Genomic DNA, 21,746 nt, shown 5'->3' on the forward strand with positions numbered 1-21,746 from the left:
AAATTACTAAATCCCAGGGAGTATAACAAAATAATTTTAAAGGAAAATGCTGAAATGACAAAAAGTATTTACTGTGATTCTCACAAGTCTGACGTGCGATGTGCACATAACCATAGATGTGTTTCCTCGTAATACAAGAAAAAAATCATCTACGGTTATGTATACATATCCACCTCAGACTTGTGAGAATCACAGTAAATCCTGTGTCACCCCAGCACGACTCAATTTTAAAACCAGAAGGATGTAACTCAAGATCACCCAAAACAATAAGCACACCTGCTAACATGCGCACCGAGACACTCACCCCAAGAGGCCGAAAGAATAGCCTCCAATACCAACTGAAGTGAACCCATCTACAGAAATGAGCAAATAAGCATGCTCTACCAGCGCACGTTAGTCTTACTCCTTGGTCCAGCGCCAAATAGCAGTGTCTCGCGCCATAACATCTGACTGAGAAGTCTGACCCTTAGATTGCTGCAAGAGTCACCATTTCCAGAACTGTCTTAAAATATTCGAAAAACTAAACAAGGAACAAATACATCTGATATCGATGTCTTCAGGTCCAAACCTCACCATTTGAGATCAAAACGAAACTCCACTTCTCCTTTCTTCATCTCTACTTCCTTAAACCCTAATTTTCTCTTTCTATCTGTCACAAATTTTACAGCTGGAAGATTAATGGCAACCATGGCGAACACCTTGAGCTTGAAGCATGGACTTTCTATGTGGTGTCCTCAACGAGCTTCACTGAATCGGATTCCTCACTCCTCTTCAATCTCATTCAATCGCTTTCGAAGAAGTTACGTAGTCGCCTCATCTGCTTTTGCTAACGAGAATCGAGAGTGAGTTTCAGATGACATTTTTATCAATTTGGTTAAATTCGAAATCAAAATGGATAATTTATGTGGTACAAGGTGATATTTGGATCTGAATTTTGCAGATTTGTTATCGTTGGTGGAGGAAATTCGGCTGGATATGCTGCTAGGACTTTCGTGGAACATGGAATGGCTGATGGGAGGCTCTGTATTGTGTGTAAAGAGGTATATGTGGAATTACAGTTGAAACTTTTCTATTAATGTTTGTTTGGTATGGTATGAGATTTCTTAATTGTGGTGCTTGTTCCAGGCAGTGGCGCCTTATGAACGCCCCGCCTTGACAAAAGCTTATTTATTTCCTTTGGATAAGAAGCCAGCGCGCTTACCTGTAAGGATTTTTTGTGTTTTTCTTCGAAATCATCTTATATTGCATATTATTGGATCTCGCTTATAATTTAAACTTTTGATACTGGTGTTGGTTCTATGATTTGTTTGTGTTGCATTAAAATATGAAAGTTGGATGTTTCATACTAAGTGCTTTAATAACATTTTAACTGTTAAATTATTCAAATGTTCATGAAAAACTTGTTTTGATTCTTCGTTTCTTTTCTATATTTGTATCATGTTAGGGTTTCCATACTTGTGTGGGATCTGGTTGGGAAAGGCAGACCCCTGAGTGGTATAAGGAGCATGGCATAGAGGTAAGATTAATTAATTATTTGTTGTTGATGTTTATTTTCGGTTAATTTGTTTTATTTTTGGATGAAAGATTATTTAGTTAGCCCAAAAAACTAGATGCATATTATAATTTGCATTTTCATTTTAGATACTTTGCTACAATCTTGGAGTTGAAATGCATTACAACGTACAAGTTGATGCATATTATAATTTTGTAATACACCTATTTCAAACCTATGCTGTAGTGATTTACTAGTAATATGCGCATAGATTTTAGTATATCTTAATTCTACAGTTACACTGCATGGCTTCATTTTCTTTTCTGCCTTTTTTATTTTTTATAGATATTTGTGACATACTGTTTATAACTCTGCTCTTTTTGCTTTTATTTAGGTGGTATATGAAGATCCAGTGACAGGTCTTGACATCAAAAAACAAACCCTCACTACATCTTCAGGCAAACTTCTTAAGTATGGGTCCCTCATACTTTCTACAGGATGTACATCTGTAAGGTACTGTAACTAATTTGATCAAGGATCATCGGATATGCTTGTCTATGTTTCAAATGCTTTCAAATTGTATTTGCTTTTCATAACTTATATGTTACATGTTAGCTTGCTCTTTTTTTAATTTGGGTGGGTGTGTTGGGGGGGATAGGGGTTCAATAGGCTTCTTCTTCAATTTTATGAATTCAATGTACTAGTTTCTGCATGATTAGTAAACAAAGCTGAGAACTGAATCTTTTTCAAACCACACACTTTGTTGCTGTGAATTGGCAGGATCACTACCAATAGGAAACTGTCTGATGTCTTACTATTAAATTCTGGTAACTGGTTATATTATTGATGAATTTCTTTTTGTTTAAGTTTCTTTTTACAAAGATGTACAATAACACCATGATGGGTTACTTGGAGAGAGATTTTGATATTAAGGATGAATGGTTTTCATTTTTTAGTTTCCTTTCCCAGTTATTTTATGATCCTTAATGAGCAGTCTAGTATATTGTATGCTTTCTGATACTTTCTCATTCACATGGAGTTACTACATATTGTAGTTTATAACTGAAGCTACATATACATTCTTGAAAGTTATGAATGAAGGTTAATGATGAGACAAAACTATACATTTTCTTATGGAGGACTTTCCTCCCATGTAGAGCCTATGATGTTCATGATGCAGGCTAAAAATGTTGTCTTTTGTAAATATGTTGATAAGAGAAGAAGTTTGGAACTTAGTAAAGGCTACAATAATGTGGAATGAAATAGTCTAATGTACTAAAAGAATAGCAAACGATTTTATTGGGGAATCTAAATTAAAAAAATCGCACACCTAAGGGCAGGTTGGTGATGGTATGATAAGGTTTTGAAGATTATTGGGGAAAAAAGGGAAGAAGGATCTATTACAAGTCCTGGAAAATGGTTAAAAACGCAGCTAACTTAAAAAAAAATACAAAAATGCTAAAAATGAGGATGTACAACAAAGACTGAGAGCAGCCCAATTAGAAGGGATGTGTAAGTTAAATGTTCTAAAGAGAGGGGAAGATAAAAAAAGACATGGATTGAAGTAGTAAAACAGATTTGGAAATTCTTGAGTTAACGGAAGATCGAAGACATAGCATTAGATATAGTTGAATGGCAGAACATGACTCGTTCTGTCGACCACAGATTTTGGTATAAGGCTTTGATGATGGATATTTTTGTACGGAGGGTTCTATTTACTTGAAAGCCTTTGGGAACTGTGGTATATTAGAGGTACCAAAAATTTATGACAATATTATTACTCTAGCGTCTTTTTGTATGCAATCCACAGAATTTTTTTTAATTAGCAATTCATGATACATGTCAAGAGGGAAAATCAATGAATATATCTGAATTGACCTCCTTGTTGGTTTTCAGATTTCCAGAGAAAATTGGAGGAAGCTTGCCTGGAGTTCACTATATCCGTGATGTTGCTGATGCTGATTCATTAATATCGTCATTTGTACATTCTGCTTCACTTATATTTTTCTTTGATTTGATTAGCTTTTATTTTCTCAATTTGTTGTCAATGAAATGGAACTCTTACCCTGTATCAAACCTTGGACTCTATTCTGATAGCTAATGTGGTTTTGCCATCAAAAAAGTTGTTGGTAGTTCATATTAACTCCAAACCTCATCTGTTCATTATTCCTACATGCATATCTATACTTTTTCCAATTTATGAAATGTGATGAGCATAGGACCTTTGAGGTGTTGGTCATCTGTTCATTATTTCTACATCCTTCCTGAACTTACAAAAATACACAGTTCCATGCTACTTTATTGCAACCAACCACATCCATCCATGTGTACTCTCACTATCGTAAAAGGTAGATATCTTTTGTATGGACATTTTGAAATGCCATAATTTTCAATTATGTAAGTAGTAACTAATAAAATTGCTTTAATATCAGGTTTTTATGTAGATACCCATTAGTATATATTTTATTTAAATATAAAATTGTTATGTGGATGATTATGAGTGTTTGCTGTATCTCCCTTGGAAATTTTTTAGTAATGAATAATAATGTACACAAAGACCTAGTTTGATAGTAAAGTTGTTGTCTTGTTTCTACCAAGTCGATATTTAAAACCTTGCAAGTCTTTGAGCTATGATAAGTGTCTATAATTTGACATGGAAAAATCTTTGGAACTCCACTCCAACAGCCTCCTGCAATGTTTTCTTGTTCTCGAACATTAAACTACGAAAACCTATAAGTGTCTGTAATTTGACATGGCGAAATCTTTGGAACTCTCCTCCAACAGCCTTTTCAATGTTTTCTTGTTCTTGAACATTAAACTGGGGAAACCTTTCGAGCTTAGTTCTGACATGGAAGCTGAATATACTGTGCCCCTAAACATTTCTTTTACTTGTTAAAAATTAAAAATAAAATGAAGAAGAAAAGGAAGGAGAAGAACAGAAGAAAGGCAAAGTGCTAAATATTCTTCTATTTAACCTATATATTTATTTATTTATTATTCTATATATATCAAAAATCTAGGGATTAGATCTCATGAGATGGATATTCTTCTTAGTAATTTGGAGTTCTATGGTACATTTCTTATTGTAAAAGGGATTTTGTTTCTTTTAGGAGAGAGCACGGAAGCTGGTCGTTGTCGGTGGTGGCTATATTGGTATGGAGGTTGCTGCTGCAGCTGTTGGTTGGAAACTTGATACGACGGTATTGTTGCAATTCATTTTGGAACTTATGTGATAATCTAGGGATGAACAATGCCTTTTGAGGCAAGGAATTCATCCCCTGTATATTCAATCAAACATTACTTTTTGGCATATTTCTGATTTGATGTAAAAAATTATGCACACTTATAACTATTAAATCCACAATATCAATTACAGCTTCTTTTGATCTTTCAATTACCTATTATCATAAAGTTGTGCAACAAACTTCAATCCAAAATCCTTAAGATTTGGATTTCATTGCTTATGAATGATTTTTTCTACTCTCCTTGACTAGATGTAAAATGTCTCTCATGATAAACTAAGTCTGGTTAGTTGTGAGAAATACATGGCATCATCCAGACAGTATCAAGGTAGTTTTTCTCTTGCTGCATTTATAATTTTTTTAGGGGAGGTTGGGTTGATGGAACATCAAGATAGAAAAAGTTTATTCAATGGACTATCAAGATACCACCCAAAAGCCGGGGTCTATTTAGAAAGAAATCCCTCCCACATGGTCTATTAAGTAATTTTCCTTTTTTCTATAAAAATTTTCTTTCCATTTTATGCAGCTTTCTGGATTAAATCGATTGGTCAAGTCAGTTGGCAGAGAGATACACTTCGATATCCCAATGTTATCAAACTAAATTCGTTCTGTTGCCTGTTTGTTTCGTTGAGATACACTTTGATGTCCAAATGTTATCAAACTAATTTTTTTCTGTTGCATGTCTCTGGTATTTTTATCTATTACCCAGAATTTATCGATTTGTTTCATACCCAAAAGATCTCTTTGTATTATACACCATAGTTTTTAAGAATCTGCTATTCTTTATTTACCTTGTGTTTGATGGTTTACATATACATTTTTGCTTTAAATAGGTCATATTTCCGGAGGATCATTTTTTGCCAAGACTGTTTACTCCTTCAATTGCTCAACGTTATGAAGAACTTTATGAACAGAATAATGTCAAATTCTTCAAGGTATTATATAATAATATCGATATTTATTTAGATCTTAAAAGTTTGCATATGATCGTTAAAGTATACTAGTATAACCAATCTTTTCTAAATTTGCTAATACATTGATTAGGGCGCTCTGATAAAAAACTTTGAAGCTGGTTCTGATGGACGTGTGGCAGCTGTCAAACTTGAAAATGGATCTACCATCGAAGCAGACACGGTACTTTGTTCATAAAAAAGAACAAATAAATAACATATTCAATATTGTTAAAAAAAAATTAATACTTCATTTTTCCATCTAGTAAGATGCTTCATGAAACTAGATGCATAACTTCATTTGATAAGGCTAGTCTCTACATTCAAGATCAATCTGAAGAAGTTGAAAAATGGAACTTACTTTATTTTTAAATGCAGATCATTGTCGGAATCGGAGCAAAGCCTGCCGTAAGCCCTTTTGAAGCAGTGGGCTTGAATACCACTGTTGGGGGAATACAGGTGAGTAGAAATGTTAACCAGCATTCTGTTATACTTGTCAAATTCTTGCATGCAAATATACTATGTTATATTTATAATTCTTATCCCAGTTGAAAAGCTACATATGAATAGCTCATAGATGAACAAATGTGTTCATTGAAGATGTTTGTTATTCATCCATGGGTTGATGTTATTTAGTGTAAACACATTAAGGTGCTTTAGCTCTTGTACTTGAAGACCAACCATCCTAATAGCCTAGTGACCTGGCATCAGTGAACATTAGAAGGCCTTTTAACTGATGATAATTGCATGAAATTGTAGATATCAAGGCCTTTCTTTCCGCTGTAGCTTAAGGGCATTTATGTAACTGTAAAGTTAGTTTTACTTTTTGTGTAAATGACATCTCTTTCAGAAAATAGTTAGAAGTCAGAAAATTTGTTTTCTTTGTATCAAAGTGCTAGCCAAGGCATGTAGGAGATTGTTTCTGGAACTAATTCAGTATGGCTTGAGTTTCTTTCATGTCTATTGATTAGAAGTCTATGGAAGTAACAGATCAAGGTATTATGGGAAGAGATGTCATGGTTTGAAACTTGTGGAATTAAATTTCAGGTTGATGGTCTGTTTCGATCAAGTGTACCTGGTATTTTTGCCATTGGAGATGTAGCAGCTTTTCCGTTGAAGGTACAAATGTACAATTTTCTGATATTGTCCATGTCACTTTTATGTAGAATCCAACATGAAAGTAACAATAGTTCATGATAAACAGATATATGACCGGATTGCACGAGTTGAACATGTTGGTCATGCTCGTCAATCAGCACAACATTGTGTAAATGCATTACTGAGTGCTCAAACTCACATGTACGTTATATCTATCTCACTTACAACTTAATTTTATTCATTCATGTGTGCTAACATTCCTTACTGATTATTTACATGGTGTACAGATATGACTACCTCCCGCACTTCTATTCAAGGATTTTTGAGTATGAAGGGAGTGCAAGGAAAGTTTGGTGGCAGTTTTATGGGGAAAATGGTAATCATGTCCGACACATTGGCATGCCAGCTTCACTTCCCAGAAGTTAGTTTGTTTATGGACTTACTTTTTCTTATCTTTTTGAGCAGTCGGTGATGCAATTGAAGTTGGAAGTTTTGATCCTAAAATTGCAGTGTTTTGGGTAGACTCCGGTAAATAATTCTTTCATTGTCATCCTTCATTTTACTCATTTATGAAAGAGGTATGATACGTTTTCTCTTGTATTATTACAGGTAAACTTAAAGGAGTTCTTCTTGAAAGTGGAAGTCCCGAGGTAATCTTGTTAGAAAAACATGTTGCTTACTAAATAAGATTTTGATTCTTACTAAGGGTCCTTGAGCTCAAGTGGATTACCACATTGGCAATCCAACACCACAGCCTCTAGATTTCATGGAAAAAATTTGGATCCTTAACAAAAATTTTTGGGCTTGATTGAAGGTCTTGAAAATTGACGACCACTGAACTTCTACGACACTCCCAAATTTAAAATTAAAATTCAACTGTGAAAAATAACATTTTTTTTTTAATTTTTTCCTCAAAGTTCATAGAATTGTGTTCTCTACAACCCTGTGGCATCGGATCATGCTTATGGATGCCACAAGGTGAGCTCAACGATCCTTAGCAAGAGTTGAAATCTTACGAAGTTAGTAAGACTATTTGGACTCATCTTGTTTTTCCCAATCCAGTTTGAATCCATCATAATAGTATTTGAGATTGGCCTCTTTGAGGAGGAATGTTGGATTGAGTGGCTGAAAATGAATATGCCGTAATGTGGATCAGTGCTGAATAATTGCATCATTTTTGCCCCTTTTGACATATTATTATCTTCCTTCAGGAATTTAAACTACTTCCTAGACTTGCAAGGAGCCAGCCGCTTATCGATATACACAAGCTTCAGAATGCATCTTCTGTTGAGGAGGCTCTAGAAATTGCTCAAAACTCCCTACAGGTTCAAGCTGCAGTTTAGTTCTTTGAACTGTCAAATTGGAGCAAGTTTTCAGTCTTTCTTTTAATCTAGTTAAGAAGCATCTTGTTTCCCATCAGTGGTGGAGTCCGATAGCTTACAAAATTTCATGTACTACTGACAATTTTGAATTTTGAATTTTGAATAAATAAAATGCGATTAGGTTGCTCCTGACCAGGCAATTCAGTTCTTGAATCAAATGTTACAGGTTCCAGTTGTTCTGGTTGGGCTCATTATTGAAAGTTATTCCTTTATGTTGAAACCTCAATTTGTACAATTAAAATTCAAGACACAAATAGTTGGCTCTGTACGTAATCAAAAAGATCTTTAGTTGATAAAGCCCTTTGTTGGACCTTTTGGAAAGAACAAAATAATTGCACATTTTATTGAGATACCATGCATCACTCATGACCACGGTTTTAAAACTCGTTTTGACATCTCGTTTCATCTGTGAAGGAGACCGAGTTGTCTCGGTCAACAACGAGGAAAAATGAACATGGGTTTTAAATCTCGTCCGAAACATTGACTTGTCTATCCGTCTCGTTGCTGGGCAATACGTTTCGGTCTCAGACAAGTTTTGAAACCATACTCATGACCCTCTTTAACATTATTATTAAAATCCTTGGGTTCAAGTTCTTTTGGTGCATGTTATTTGAAGATTTTAAGAAAACCTTCCTTGTAGATTTTCTTTTAATTTGGGAGTTGTTAGTAGGTAGATAGAGAGATGTCAGGATTTAGAGTTTTGTCTATGTTTCTGCCAGTAGGATCTGGTCCGAGTCTTTGTATTTGGTTTTTTTTCATTTTATCCTTTGCTATCATATAAATCTAAAAAAAAAGGAAAAAAGAAGGATTATACGACTTTATATCTTCAAACAAATATCACAAAGCAATACGATTCAATCTCTGTTAAAGAGTTTTAGCCATCAACTATGCAGAAAATTGTTTTTCTCTTACGACATTAATGTACACAATGACTCTCCTGACGCAAATAATCCTTCTCGTTCCTTGCTTGGCATCAGACTAAATGAAAATGAAACATATGCATTACATATCAAACTCAGCTCACTCATCTCTAGAAGCAGGATCCATCCCAGTCGAAGGGTTGTCAGCGAAATACTCTTGGTGCTTCATATTAACACCATACTGTTCATCGAGTAAGAAAAGGAAGCATTAGTGATCATTCAAAAAATCTTAAAACGTTCAAGAGATCTAAAACAACTAAAGTTGTATGACTGAAAAAAAAATACATATACTCCATCACTTGAGACTGGTTTTTTTAAGGTGACCTGTTTTAGAGATGGCCCACTAATTAAAAAACTCTAGATGGATGAGTTGGTAACGTATATGGGATTGGAAACACAATTTGTGACCTGGTTTCAACAAAATATGGCCCCTACCACAATAAATCAAGATAAGAACATAGAATCTCAACTAATTTTTATGCTAGAAGAAGCAATTACAGCAACCATCACAAAATCACATGTGAAAATTGTTGTCACGAGATTAAAGAGGCCATTCTTGCCTAAATAGTTTACTTTTTAAAGGCATGGAATGAGTTTAGAGTTTTCCATTTGTTTACCTCACGCAGTGCTTTAGACAGATCCTCCATTGTCAAGATTAGGCGCTTATCCTGGTTTCACAAGAAGTTAGGGTTACATAGAGGTGTTGGGAAGTATATAGAGAACACCAGAATAAACTAACTGGTTTACCTTCTGCTGCTTATCTCTCTTATCCTTGACTACTGCTGACTGCCTTGCCTTGCAGTGCCTAGATTAGGATGCATAGAGATTAAAATAGTTTCAAGCAATGTCAGAATGTTTTAAAGAGGGCAATAAATGAAATGAACTACTAGGAATCCAGTGGGCCACATTCCATTTTGGCCATCATGAACAATTGTTAATCGAGTTGGGACAAGATCTATCCTAAACAATCCAAATCATACTTGTGTAATCCCTTCTGTGTCCGATATTTGGAAAGAAAAAAATGTAAAACCTGAGGTTGGGATTGACTTTGGACTGGAGCTGTGTATGCTTTTTCAAATCAAGTTGGATCTGGTCCAGCTTGGTCCTACGGATCCTATTGTTATTATCGGACCCAGTTAACCCCAACTTGAAACTGATCTGACCGGTTTACAGTTTATACCCCTAGATCTAACGGCAATACAGCCATTCTAACACAAGAACATGAATTCTAATTTCAATATTGTATTATACACCATTCCTCACCTCCTCTACAAATGCATTTTTAAAATTAATTTACATTTTTGGGCATCAAAGCTAATTTCCTCAAGCCCACACAAAAGCATTTCTTCAATAGCAAATATGAATGCAGACATTCCTACACATATACTTATGAAAATTAAGGTATGAACTTCATGCAAGAAAATAGGAAAGTGAGTTAGAACAAGTTGGAAATATACTGAAGAGCATCACTCGCGACCTCTGCGATGAACTTTTGTGTGGCAACAGCTACAAGCCTAATTCTGTCAAGGAAAAGCAGATATATCCTGATGAGATATGAATACGGAAGCTCAAGATGATCAGCAGATATAACAAATTCACTTAGTTTTATTAATAGTACATATTAGAATTTGATGGCTTTTGGAAAAATCATTCATAGTTTTAAATAGTGTCAAGGGCAATAAACAATGAACACAATCAATTCCATTGTGAACTGAAACTTATAACAGGTATTGCACCTTTTGCTCTGATGAAGATTCTGTTCAGGATTTAAAATCAGTAAACTTAAAGGTTCAATGACTTAGATTAAAAAAAATAAAAACATTAAAAGAAAACAGTCTAACCCACCCTGCTTTTTTACATTGATTACCCCCAACTTTAAACAAATGTGTGGAGTTTTAATCTCGATTTAACCAATCAGCTACTGAAGTAACTGTTATACCAATAACCTCATATCTTCCATCACCAAATTCATTTGGAAAAACAAAGAAAATGTTCAAACTTGAAACTTTAAATCATAAGGAAAAAAATTGGAACGTTTTAAGTTAAAAAATAGGGGAGGCTAAACAAAAGAATACTTACAATCGAACGTCTGGGCATTGGAATCCACTTTTGGCAACATAATGCTCCACTAATTCATCTGGGATCTGAAAATACAAGTGAATAAAAGTTAATTAAACAATTGCTGTCTTTGATCTTCATATACAGAGGAAAAGAAGGGAAGAATTAAAGGAACAAAAATGAGAGAGAGAGAGAGGGTAGATTTCTCAGTTACAGTGGGGGTGTAATCCATTAGAGATGCAAGGAAATCGGAAAGCGCAGTATCATCGTCATGCTTCCCTTCACTCGATGAGTGGTTCATCCTTGCTCTCTGCTGTTAATACCACTAAATACATAAACTGTTAAAAGGATCTCCGGGAAAATGATAAACTTCTTAGATTTACTCTAACTTTACAAAACCCTTTTATCCCTTTATAGCTCTTCTTTTTATTTTTTTATTTTTTTGATAAGTAAAGATGGGTTAGTGGTTAGCATAAGAAGTATGGGTTCAAGGGGGTTAGGACCTAGGACATGGGAACAACAATCCACTATAGCTCTATTATTCTAATATTTTTGAAATGCAAGTCAAAGGCCATTAATTTCACCAATCTAGGAAAAGCAATTAGCTGATAAAGGAATCTTTGGGCTATTAAACAAATTAAAAATTAAGTTCTTGGCCATTTCCATGATTCCATGACATGTTTACGACATTAATTTTAATTTCTCTCTTCTCCAGTTGCTTGCTCTTTCCTCTATCCATCTAATTGTTTCAATAGAATTCTCTCTCTAATTCTTCTAAGTCTAAAACGTCCCATAACTCCGGCCTCTGGAAAATATTAATCCCCCACTCCCAACCCTGCCCGTCCCCAAGTACATATCTAAATAACTTTTAATGGGTTCTTTAAAATCAAAGTTAGTTAAGGGTTTTTTGGAATTATATAATTTACCTCCAATTGCATAGATTCCAACAGTAATTCACCCTTTTCATTCTATAACACAAAATATTTATTCAGTTAGGAAAAAAAATTCTTTCTTACAATTAAAAATTCGGCCAGAAATTACGTTATGTGGTTTAATTTTCTGTTGGACTTCAGTGGAAAATCTTGAACAAAATATGCATTAAAGCAAAGTTCAATTTTACTGTATAAAGTACCCCAAACCCGTTCCTTCGGAATTCGGATCAATTCTCTAATAATAAATATCAAAAAAAAGGGGAAAAAAAAAAAGTGAAGCTAGGGTTCATACGTCGTACCTGTGATCGATGATGATAGAGAACAACTTGTAAATTCGATAGTTAACCTAACCTATAAATAACTGGGTTCGATTGAGAATTAGGGTTTCGAGAGATTTATCCACGAAGTGTTTCCTCTCTCAAGCTCTTTCTCTCGTTGGTGATAGGGTTCGAGAAGAGAGAGAATGGAGAGACTGTGAAACGCAGTCTTAGGTTAAGGTATTAATATCTGTTCCCAAATTTGGGCTTTAGAATGTCTTAAATACCACTTAAATCCTACCATGGGATTGGGCTAGGAGCCTAGGACCATTACCAAAATTAGGGGATGGACGTGAGATGGTACACCTGTCATTAAAGTATCAGGGGCTTTTCTACACGGTTCTTCGTCAAATGAACTTTAATCGAGGTCACGCGACATTACCCGTGAACACGACTCAAAAACAACACGAAATTAGTTGGTTTGGATCATAATAATGTCAATATCCATGTAACACAATTATTAAGTGGATTGGGTCCATGTTAAAAGGCATCAACCCTCTTAACCCATTTAGTTATTTTGTCATTAAAAATTAATTTTAAATATATCAATAATTATTTAAGATTTTTTAAATTATCCATTTTTTTATGATAAAATTTTTTTTTTTAAATGTTTTGTGATACTTAAATTATGTCGATCGATGTTGGTTTATGATTATGTGATTTTATTTTTAAGAGTCGTGTTGGAGTAACATTGAAATGTACATCGATTTATACATTACGATGAAAAGCTCTACCACATTAGAATGTACAAATAATGTACATTTTAATGTTATTTCAATATTATTCTATTTTCAATAATGGTATTTTATTTTTGGTGGTGAAAATGAAACTTATTTTTTTTCAATAAATATTAGAATTTTATTGAACAAGTTATATATGGGTGGGTCAGGTACACCTATTTATAAATGGGTTGGGTTTGGATTTAAGTTTTTTACACAATTATTAAATGGATCGTATTTGGATTTGATAAATTTTCACAGTACCCTTACCTCAACACGGCACAACCTAATCCATTACTACCCCTAACCATTAGGATTTGGGAAAACAATCCAAGAGATATATTTCGATCTTCTAGTGATTTATAACTTTTGTGTACGTGAAAAACCAAACCCCCCAACTTTTACTTACTACACCCCCAATTAAAATAGAAAAGGGTGAATCTCCTTTTTATTCGTTGAATACGATGAAATTCAGAGTCTAGTACACTGTTCATTTTAATTCTCAAAACATGTTTTTCCAATGAATTCGTCACTTTTATAATCAACGAATTAATTAGAAAAAAAATCAACGATTTTAGCATATCAACAATCTCATAGATAATTTATCAGTGAATTTGTTGATTATAAAAGTGACGAATTCACTGAAAAAAAAAAAAACATGTTTTGGGAATAAAAATGAACAATGTACCGAAACCAAAATTTTGACAAAGTTGCACACATTTTGAGAAATATCATAATAAAAGATGCTAATGACTTATAATAAGTAAAATTTGAGCTGCTAATAGAATCTCTCTCTCTCTCTCTGTTTAGAGGGATCTATTCGCTAGATTTTGAATTTTATTGTAAACAATTGTTGAGGGTGTTTAAATGTGTTATAATGCTTTGTAAGGTATAGGTAATAACTAGAACCAACCTTTTGTAATGTTTGAAGGGTGTGTTTTAATTTAAAATTAGGGTCTGATAAATAACTCAAGAAATTGAGGGTGTAATAAGTAAAATTTAGGGTGCCAATACCAGCTCTGAAAACACATTAGGAATTTCAACAAGAAGTTGAAGATGAGGTCATTTCCTATCATTCTATTAGAAAAAACACAGTTCAAGGGGCGTGTCATCAGTATGTTTTAATATAGGAGTATCTCAAATATTCTCCAAGCCGGTGAAGCATGGTTTTAAAACTCATTTTCAAGTCTCATCCATGAACGAGACCGAGTCGTCTCGGATGAGTTTTCCGATATGCTTGAATTGTCTTGTTCAACAATGAGAAAAATAAAATATGATTTTAAATCTCATCCGATATGTTTGATTTGTCTACGAGATTTAAAACCATGGTTGGGGATGATTGGGAGAGAATGATATTAGATTTTTTTTTTCTTTCTAAAAACAAAAAATAGACAAATTATTGTTCTCTTGCATTTGCATTACATTTCCTGGAAAACCATTTTTCCCATTGTTCTAATAGTAAATAAAGCAGACCTTTGGTTTTTAAAAGAGAAATAATGAATAAATGAAAGACAATAGCAAACATGTGTCAGCTAGAGATTCAAAACTAGACGAGCAACTCGGACCAATCTGAGACAATGTTCCACAGAGACACGATCAAAGGGGGCAGATCTCGAGGCATGATTGAAGGATGCATCACTCAGATGGTCTGGCATCCTTTTTGGGCAAGTTTCTGCTCATCTGAATCTTGGATCAGATGATAGTAAACCAATTCATCTATAAATTTCTATTTTTTTCTTTCTGGTTCACTCTTTGAAGTTTTATCGACCGTCAGAACAGCTCAATATTTTCCACAAAGCCTTAAAAAGATGGAAAAATTATAACACAAATCACCGTATCAGAGACAATATCATTTCATTCAAACATTGATAGGATACAGTGAAATTCCTTTGAAGGCTTCTGAGAATCCTCTTGTAAAATCGGGTAAATTTTTCTTTATAGAGAACAAGTAACCTCCAAAATAACAAACAACAAAGAAAGCTGACACCAGAGATTCTCGTAACTAAAACTGAATGCTTCACAACAAGTTGATAAGAGGATGGCAAACCCAAATAAGAGCAAACAAAACAGAGTAAATATGTTGAGCTTCCAAATCCCATATCCACCCTAATCAAGCCAGCGAGTAACACCATCTTCATCTACACAGGAAAGAATCTCAATGCGTACATCCAATATAGCCTGCATTTGGAGCCAACAAGGAGTGATTATGTGATGCACAGCATTGTCAGTCTGAAGATTCTCGGCACGAAATGATGAAATTTGCAGGAGGAGCTCAATTCATGCAATAAAGTAACAAACAACAAAGAAAAGGAGAAAGTGAACCCAACATAAACGCATTTTTTCACGAATCACACCATAAAGGGGTTTACTCATTATTATACTACAAATGACAACATATTTATTCTATAATCAGATAACATGGTCTCATTGATTATACCAGTTTTACAAGATATGCAATTCTCACCGATCCAAGAGGCACTCATACATTCTTTATTTATGTGAGGGTAGGGATGTAAAATGTTTGGGCGTTATAGAGGGCGAGGTTTATAACAACTAGTTTATTGAAAGAATCGTATTAATATAAATTGTTAGGAAGTCATAATAATTTTAATCCCTGAATTAAATATATAAGAAATAGGAAACATCGATGACCCAATTTACTAATCTTATACTATATAACCATCAAAGTTGACGATGAGTAGTTTTACTGTGAAGAAATGGACTCACCAAGGGATTTCTACAGTTGACAAGCCTGCATTCCTCCAGCAAAGAACCTTCCAACATCCAACTCTCCCAAACATCAAAGGTGTGACTAGCAAACACAAATTCCATTCTTCTATTTATCTGAAACACCAAAAAAGAATTAAGTTTCATAATCAAGACTCAAGAGATGAAAATTTCACCATGATACCAGAAATAAAATATCCATCCTTATACACAAGGGTAGGAATACCCCTTTGGCCCTTACATACACAAGGGTACCTTTGCTTTAACAGAAAATACGCCCACATAAAAATACCATAGAAAGTTCAACATAAATTACGATAGCAATTAGCACTCATACCACACACAAAAATGTCAGATTAATATCAGGTCAATCCTATTAACAACGTAAAATTACCTGCAATAATTTTCCACCAGCAGCAAATGATCGTAGTCCAATTGTGTCCTGAAGACAAATGCATACATCCACATAAGCATATTAGTAACTAGCCACACAAACAATATATCGTAATCACTCCTTGCAGCAACTGACTGAATAAAGCAGAAATATGGTATAAATACCAAAAAAGGTTATTGATTACCATACCTTGCTTCTAAAAGAAACAAGAAACTGTGCTGCAGGATCCCTTTTTGTCACGTTAGACATGGTATCTAAGAACCAACCGCCTGCAGGGACTCTTTGCCTGGACACATGAAATGCAGACCGGTCTTTTGCATGTAAGGCTATAACGTAACCATCTTTCAACACCTCTGCAGGCTTCCTACTGGGCCCCATATTTAACTTCATGCGCCGCTCAGAAGTTGATTCTGGTCTTGATTCAGCAGGGATTTTCCTATTTCTAGAATCTTCTGGGGAAGCAAAACGAGAACTGGAGCTTAGTACTTGATCTGTGCCACTCATAGCAGTATCATCTTCTCTCTGTGAAGTACAATTGCTGTCTTTTTCTAATCCAGAAGGTTCATCAGACTTTTGTTTGGATTTCAATCGGGCATGCTTCTTTTTACTCTTCTTACCAGACCTGCTACGTCTTCCCTCAGACCGAGTAACAGTCTCTTGAGACAGACTTGAAACTTGAACCTGACTATGGGACTCTTTTGGTTGATAAACACCTTTATTTTTATTTTTGCAGTTTTCTGGAGTTAATTGAATATCATCTGTCAACAGCTCATCATCACAAACCCATAAAGCATTTGTTTTGTCTTGTTTCCCAGATTGTTCATCTTCATAGCCGATTTCACTTACCTCATCGTCGGCATCAGAAATAGCATTCTTTGGAATAACCCCATCAAGAAAGAATTCCTGCAGTATCGAAATAGTTTTATCCCTTATCTCCATCCATACTTCTTCACTATAATCTGCACTACGGGGCAGTATTAATACATTTGGCATCTCCTTTACCTGAAGGTGATGACACGATTGGATATAATCAGTTCCACCCAGCAATAAAAGGAAAAAAAAAAAAAGCATTCTAGACCCTAGACTGTGTACATATGTCTATATACCACACAGATGCAACTCATGTGGTTGCGCAAAATTTTTATGTATTTGAAGTCTGATTCCTGTAATCTAGAAAACTGAAAATCCCCTAATTGCTTGCAAATTCAAATTAAAATTTCATCAACCTAACTTGACTCACTTGCCTAAAATCAATCTGGCTACAATTAAGAAATAAATTTGCTCAACTATTAGTAATTTTTTTTAATAGGTTTAAGTGGAAAGGCAGGGTTTTGATCTCAGGTCTGTGTTGTTGCAAAAATATAAATTTTACCACCTCATCACGATGGCACCTTCAACTCAACTAAATATTTCAAAATGCATATCAAAAATAAAAACTAAAATAGAACCCCAAGTTTGGTAAATTTTAACAAGTAAAGAATATCGATAAAAGCAACATCAGATTTGCAATTGCACATTTGCACAGTACATAGAGTGGCTGGGAAAGAATGCAAAAAACCATCAACTTTTACAAGGGATATAAAACTATATAGTTGGTTGAAAAAGATAAAAGAAAGAACCCAAGATGGAACAAGAAAAAGAAACCTAAAAATCTGGTTGCAAACAATTATATACCACTGAAGAAAACAACAAAATAACCCTAATTCAAAGAAATTAATTATTTATTAGATAAAAATTTCTCAATATATAACTCATGCATAAAAACCACATACATCCAAGAAAACAATTCATACCCAAAAGCTAATGCTCATACCCATGCTTCCATCCATTGCGGCCCTTCAGCACCATCCAATGCACAACCAGCAATAGTGCCATCAATCAGAAGCTGTTTCAGAGCACAATCATCTAATAGCTGACTACTACCTGTATTAACGAGAAATGCCCCTGTTGACAGACAAAAATTTCCTTTAGATGCGAAGTGGAGAGATTGTGAGAATTGTAAAAGCAAGTACGTGAATGGAAATTTGAAAAATACCAGGTTTTATCTGCTGCAAGCTTTCTGCATTGATAATCTGAACAGTTTCATTTGATAGAGCACAATGGAGAGAAATGAGGTCACTTGCTGCAAGTAAATCATTAAGTGTATCCATTCTTCGTGCAGCAGAAGGAAAAGTGATAGAAGGCATGCCAGACTTCCCTTTTCCCTAGATCAAAGTGTTTTAAAGGACAGAATCAGTGAGGCTCTGAAGAAAAAAGTTATAGAATAAGTTAAATGTGTAAAAAAAAAAAAAAAAGCAAACTGGAATAAGTTTCCACCCAATAAATCAATTTCTATGCCTACTTTAGTAAGACAATTTCATTAATTTGGTCCATTTCATTTCCAAGAAAACATGTTTTTTGAACACAACCACATACCTCACACACCAGCACATGTACATGGTTTCAACTCTTATCCGAGACTGAGATGAATCGCTCAGTATCATCCATGGATGATAGGGATAGACGTCGTCTCAATTATGCGGAATCTCACGAGATGATTCGAACGAGATTTTGAAAATCTTGTCCAAGTCAGTAAAACTCAGCCGAGTCAACTGGGATTTTGTACATTTTAATTAAAGTAATTAATTTTAGGATTTAAATAACATTATCTAAATAAAATATAATTTTATCACTAAACATCTTCTAATATATCTTATTTTATCAAATATATATATATATGAATAGATAATTGTAAACCGAGTTAAACGATTTATCTCATCCAAGACAAGTTGACTCGTCCAAGACTACTCGGTTTCGCTCATGAACAAGACAAGACATCAAACCAAGATTTGAAACCATGCATGTACCAAAATTTCTCCTATTCATAGATTTTTTTTTTCCAAAAAAAAAAGGTACAAATGGTAGTCAATCCTAACCTTGTGGCGTGTTAAACATAAATAAAAGTAACCAACCTTCTTGGATTCAAACTCAGTGTCAATTCAAAAGTGCAATTTGGTAGGCAAGCAAGTTAATGGTCATTGGCCAAGTGGAGTGAACAATGGATTTCAAACAGTCTATGGTAGCAAGTATCAACACCCACAAAGAACAAACTTCACCAACCTAGTAGTTTTGATTCAAAATGAATGAAACTTCATACAAAAACATGGATCTAATAGTTTAACTCCTCAAAATTCAACCTTTGCATTGTGAAACTTTGAACACTTCCTCGTGGAAGAAGTATTTGGCTAATCTTCTAAAATTCATCTTTTTTGTTGTTGTTTGGTCACACAATCATGCATGTTTGACCTACAAAAGGGTCTAAAAACAATTTCTTCATGGATGATTGACAATTGTCACAAGAAGAGGCATTGAAGCATCACATTCAGGACATAATTACTTTTAAAAATTCTAATTTCTGCACTTAACTATGTTCAACATTAGCGTACTCTGCTGCAACACAGCTATTCGAATCTTAGTAACATTAACACTATCAGTCAATTTTGATACGTAAACTTCCAAAGATCACATTTTGCCAAATATAAACTGATCAGCTAAGAAAATTACTTGATTTCAGACTAATTCAAAATTTAATTCAACTAAAAAAAGAGATTGAAATTACAGTAAATGATGGATTCGATTCCATACCTCATGAACATCGAAATATAGAACACTAATCTTAAAAGCCAAGCTCCGAGTAGCCAACGATCTCGCAGATGCAGATCTCCCAACGATCCCCAAAACAAGACCACGGCAGCGCCGCATTCCGCGACAAAGCGGCTGGATTGAGCCAAGCCATCCGGATGCAGAGAAGGAATAGCGAGAGAGGAGGTGAGTGCGACGGAGCAAGCCAAGGAAGAGAGCCATGACAGTATCGGCTATCTCCTCGGCGCGTGAGGCGTCTACATGGAAAAGGCGGAGGCCGAGGTCTGCGGCTAGGGCGGAGTCGACGGATCGATCGGAGGAGCCGAGACAGAGAATGAACTGCCATGGCTGGAGACGGCGTTGGGCGGCACGTGGGAGGAATGCGAGGGAGTGGAGGAGGACAGCAGCGGCGGACTCGATCCGACCGTCCGCCAGGTGGTTGAGACCCACGTGTTCGACTGTGGCGATGCCAGCGAGGGTTTCGCGTTCGAGAGTGCAGTCTTCGAGGCAGTTGAGAGAGACTACTAAGGGAAGAGGGAGAGATGGTTTGGTGGAAGAAGAAATGTTAAGGTGGGACATTGTTGTATGGCTTTTCATTTTGCTGGTGCTAAATGTAATGGCTTCTCTCATCATCTCCTCGTCCTCCTCTCCGTTTCTTGCTCTTCACTTGGTGCTGGTACGAAATTTATACATTTATTTATTTATTTTTATTTTTTTCATTTTTTTAAAGAAAAATAAATTAATAAACAAATTGTATATTATTATTTTAGGTAGATTCTATTGCCATACCAATTTTTACTAACAGCGTCCCAATTCATATGTAAATCACCGTAGATTTAACACACATCTTGGGGTGCTGTTAGTAAAAGTTGGTGTGGCAATAGAAGCTCACTTATTTTAGGGAGTGAATCTCCATTTCGTGCTTGAATATGACGAAATTTTGTGTTCAGTATTATTCATTTTAATTCCCAAAATATGTTTTTTCAGTGAGTTCGTTATTTTTATAATTTATGAATTCGTTGATAAAATACCAACGATTTTGTCATATCAATGATCTCCCTGATAAGTTATTAGCGAATTCGTAAATTATAAAAGTAACCAATTCATTGGGAAAACATGTTTTAAAAATTAAAATAAATACTGTATCGAAATTAGAATTCTTACATAAGTTACAAACATTTTGGGGGAAATCCCTATTTTAAGGACGTTGTATTAGTTATTATCACTCCAATATATTAAAGTATACACTAGTTTAAGAAAAACTTGCTTTTTAGGGAGGCAAAAACTACGAACACACTCAAGGTAGATTTACAGTAGAGGCACTTACTCTCACAAGAATTTTTATGAAATATATAAGAATTTATAAATTATTGCGACAGATAACAATAATGGATTAAAAAAAACTATCGATATTACCTGACAAAAAAAAATCCGCTCTTAATTGCTCCTGCATGAGCAAAATCATAACTCCACCACTAAATACACCATTAAGACTCCACTTGTTTTTTACAAATTGAATGTTGGACGTGCTAATTTCAAATCTCGCTCGACAAAATCCAAGTCAAAACTCTTGACTAATGTAAGGTCGTTGAAGTTTTTGATTGTTGCTCGACAACGACAACAATGGTAACAGAGAGACAATGATTCAAAATGATCGATAGGTTTCGCCAAATAGACTAAGATAGAAGGTATCTAAACTCCCTCATTTTCAATTTCATTATAAAACCTTTGATTTTTTATTTTTCTTTCTACTTGTTTTCAATCTCTAAGATATGTTTTAAAAAATATATATTTCAAGCTCTATATTCAACCCCTCAATTTCCATCTCTTGGCAAAAATCAAATTGAACATCTTCAACCTCATCCAAAATCCTATCTTGTTCTTTGAGATTTGA

The 21,746-nt window shown here is 34.7% G+C and overlaps 3 protein-coding genes across 7 annotated transcripts; 1 reads left to right on the top strand and 2 right to left on the bottom strand.

Annotated features, from left to right (window-relative positions):
- The first annotated feature begins 312 nt into the window (after positions 1-312).
- Positions 313-8,261, top strand: MDAR6 (monodehydroascorbate reductase 6). The gene is made up of 17 exons (XM_086417730.1): positions 313-560; positions 668-842; positions 941-1,040; positions 1,126-1,203; positions 1,445-1,516; positions 1,887-2,005; positions 3,389-3,473; positions 4,603-4,692; positions 5,568-5,669; positions 5,779-5,868; positions 6,063-6,143; positions 6,732-6,803; positions 6,889-6,983; positions 7,070-7,158; positions 7,248-7,310; positions 7,392-7,432; positions 7,994-8,261. The coding sequence occupies exons 1-17, from the start codon at positions 551-553 to the stop codon at positions 8,123-8,125; spliced, it is 1,494 nt and encodes a 497-aa protein (XP_086273856.1). The 5' UTR covers positions 313-550; the 3' UTR covers positions 8,126-8,261.
- Positions 8,262-8,959: 698 nt separating this feature from the next.
- Positions 8,960-12,517, bottom strand: TAFII15 (TBP-associated factor II 15). Of its 5 annotated transcripts, none has more exons than XM_086417731.1 (7): positions 12,374-12,517; positions 11,357-11,455; positions 11,164-11,228; positions 10,542-10,604; positions 9,832-9,889; positions 9,702-9,752; positions 8,960-9,265 (listed from the first exon to the last, which is right to left on the bottom strand). In XM_086417731.1, the coding sequence occupies exons 2-7, from the start codon at positions 11,441-11,443 to the stop codon at positions 9,185-9,187; spliced, it is 405 nt and encodes a 134-aa protein (XP_086273857.1). In that variant the 5' UTR covers positions 11,444-11,455; positions 12,374-12,517; the 3' UTR covers positions 8,960-9,184. The 5 variants fall into 5 exon arrangements, with proteins under 5 accessions (XP_086273857.1, XP_086273858.1, XP_086273861.1 ...); XM_086417732.1 differs by having other exon boundaries at positions 11,357-11,467; positions 12,374-12,502; XM_086417735.1 differs by having other exon boundaries at positions 11,357-11,452; positions 12,374-12,499.
- Positions 12,518-15,021: 2,504 nt separating this feature from the next.
- On the bottom strand, positions 15,022-20,526 carry LOC147389854 (C-terminal binding protein AN-like). The gene is made up of 7 exons (XM_086418732.1): positions 19,856-20,526; positions 18,267-18,435; positions 18,045-18,175; positions 16,421-17,233; positions 16,232-16,279; positions 15,838-15,954; positions 15,022-15,288 (listed from the first exon to the last, which is right to left on the bottom strand). The coding sequence occupies exons 1-7, from the start codon at positions 20,483-20,485 to the stop codon at positions 15,217-15,219; spliced, it is 1,980 nt and encodes a 659-aa protein (XP_086274858.1). The 5' UTR covers positions 20,486-20,526; the 3' UTR covers positions 15,022-15,216.
- Between the last annotated feature and the right edge of the window lie 1,220 nt (positions 20,527-21,746).

This window comes from Akebia trifoliata, chromosome 12 (genome assembly GCF_017979445.1).
Source record: "Akebia trifoliata isolate Shusen 1 chromosome 12, ASM1797944v1, whole genome shotgun sequence".
In the NCBI taxonomy this organism is placed as follows: domain Eukaryota; kingdom Viridiplantae; phylum Streptophyta; class Magnoliopsida; order Ranunculales; family Lardizabalaceae; genus Akebia; species Akebia trifoliata.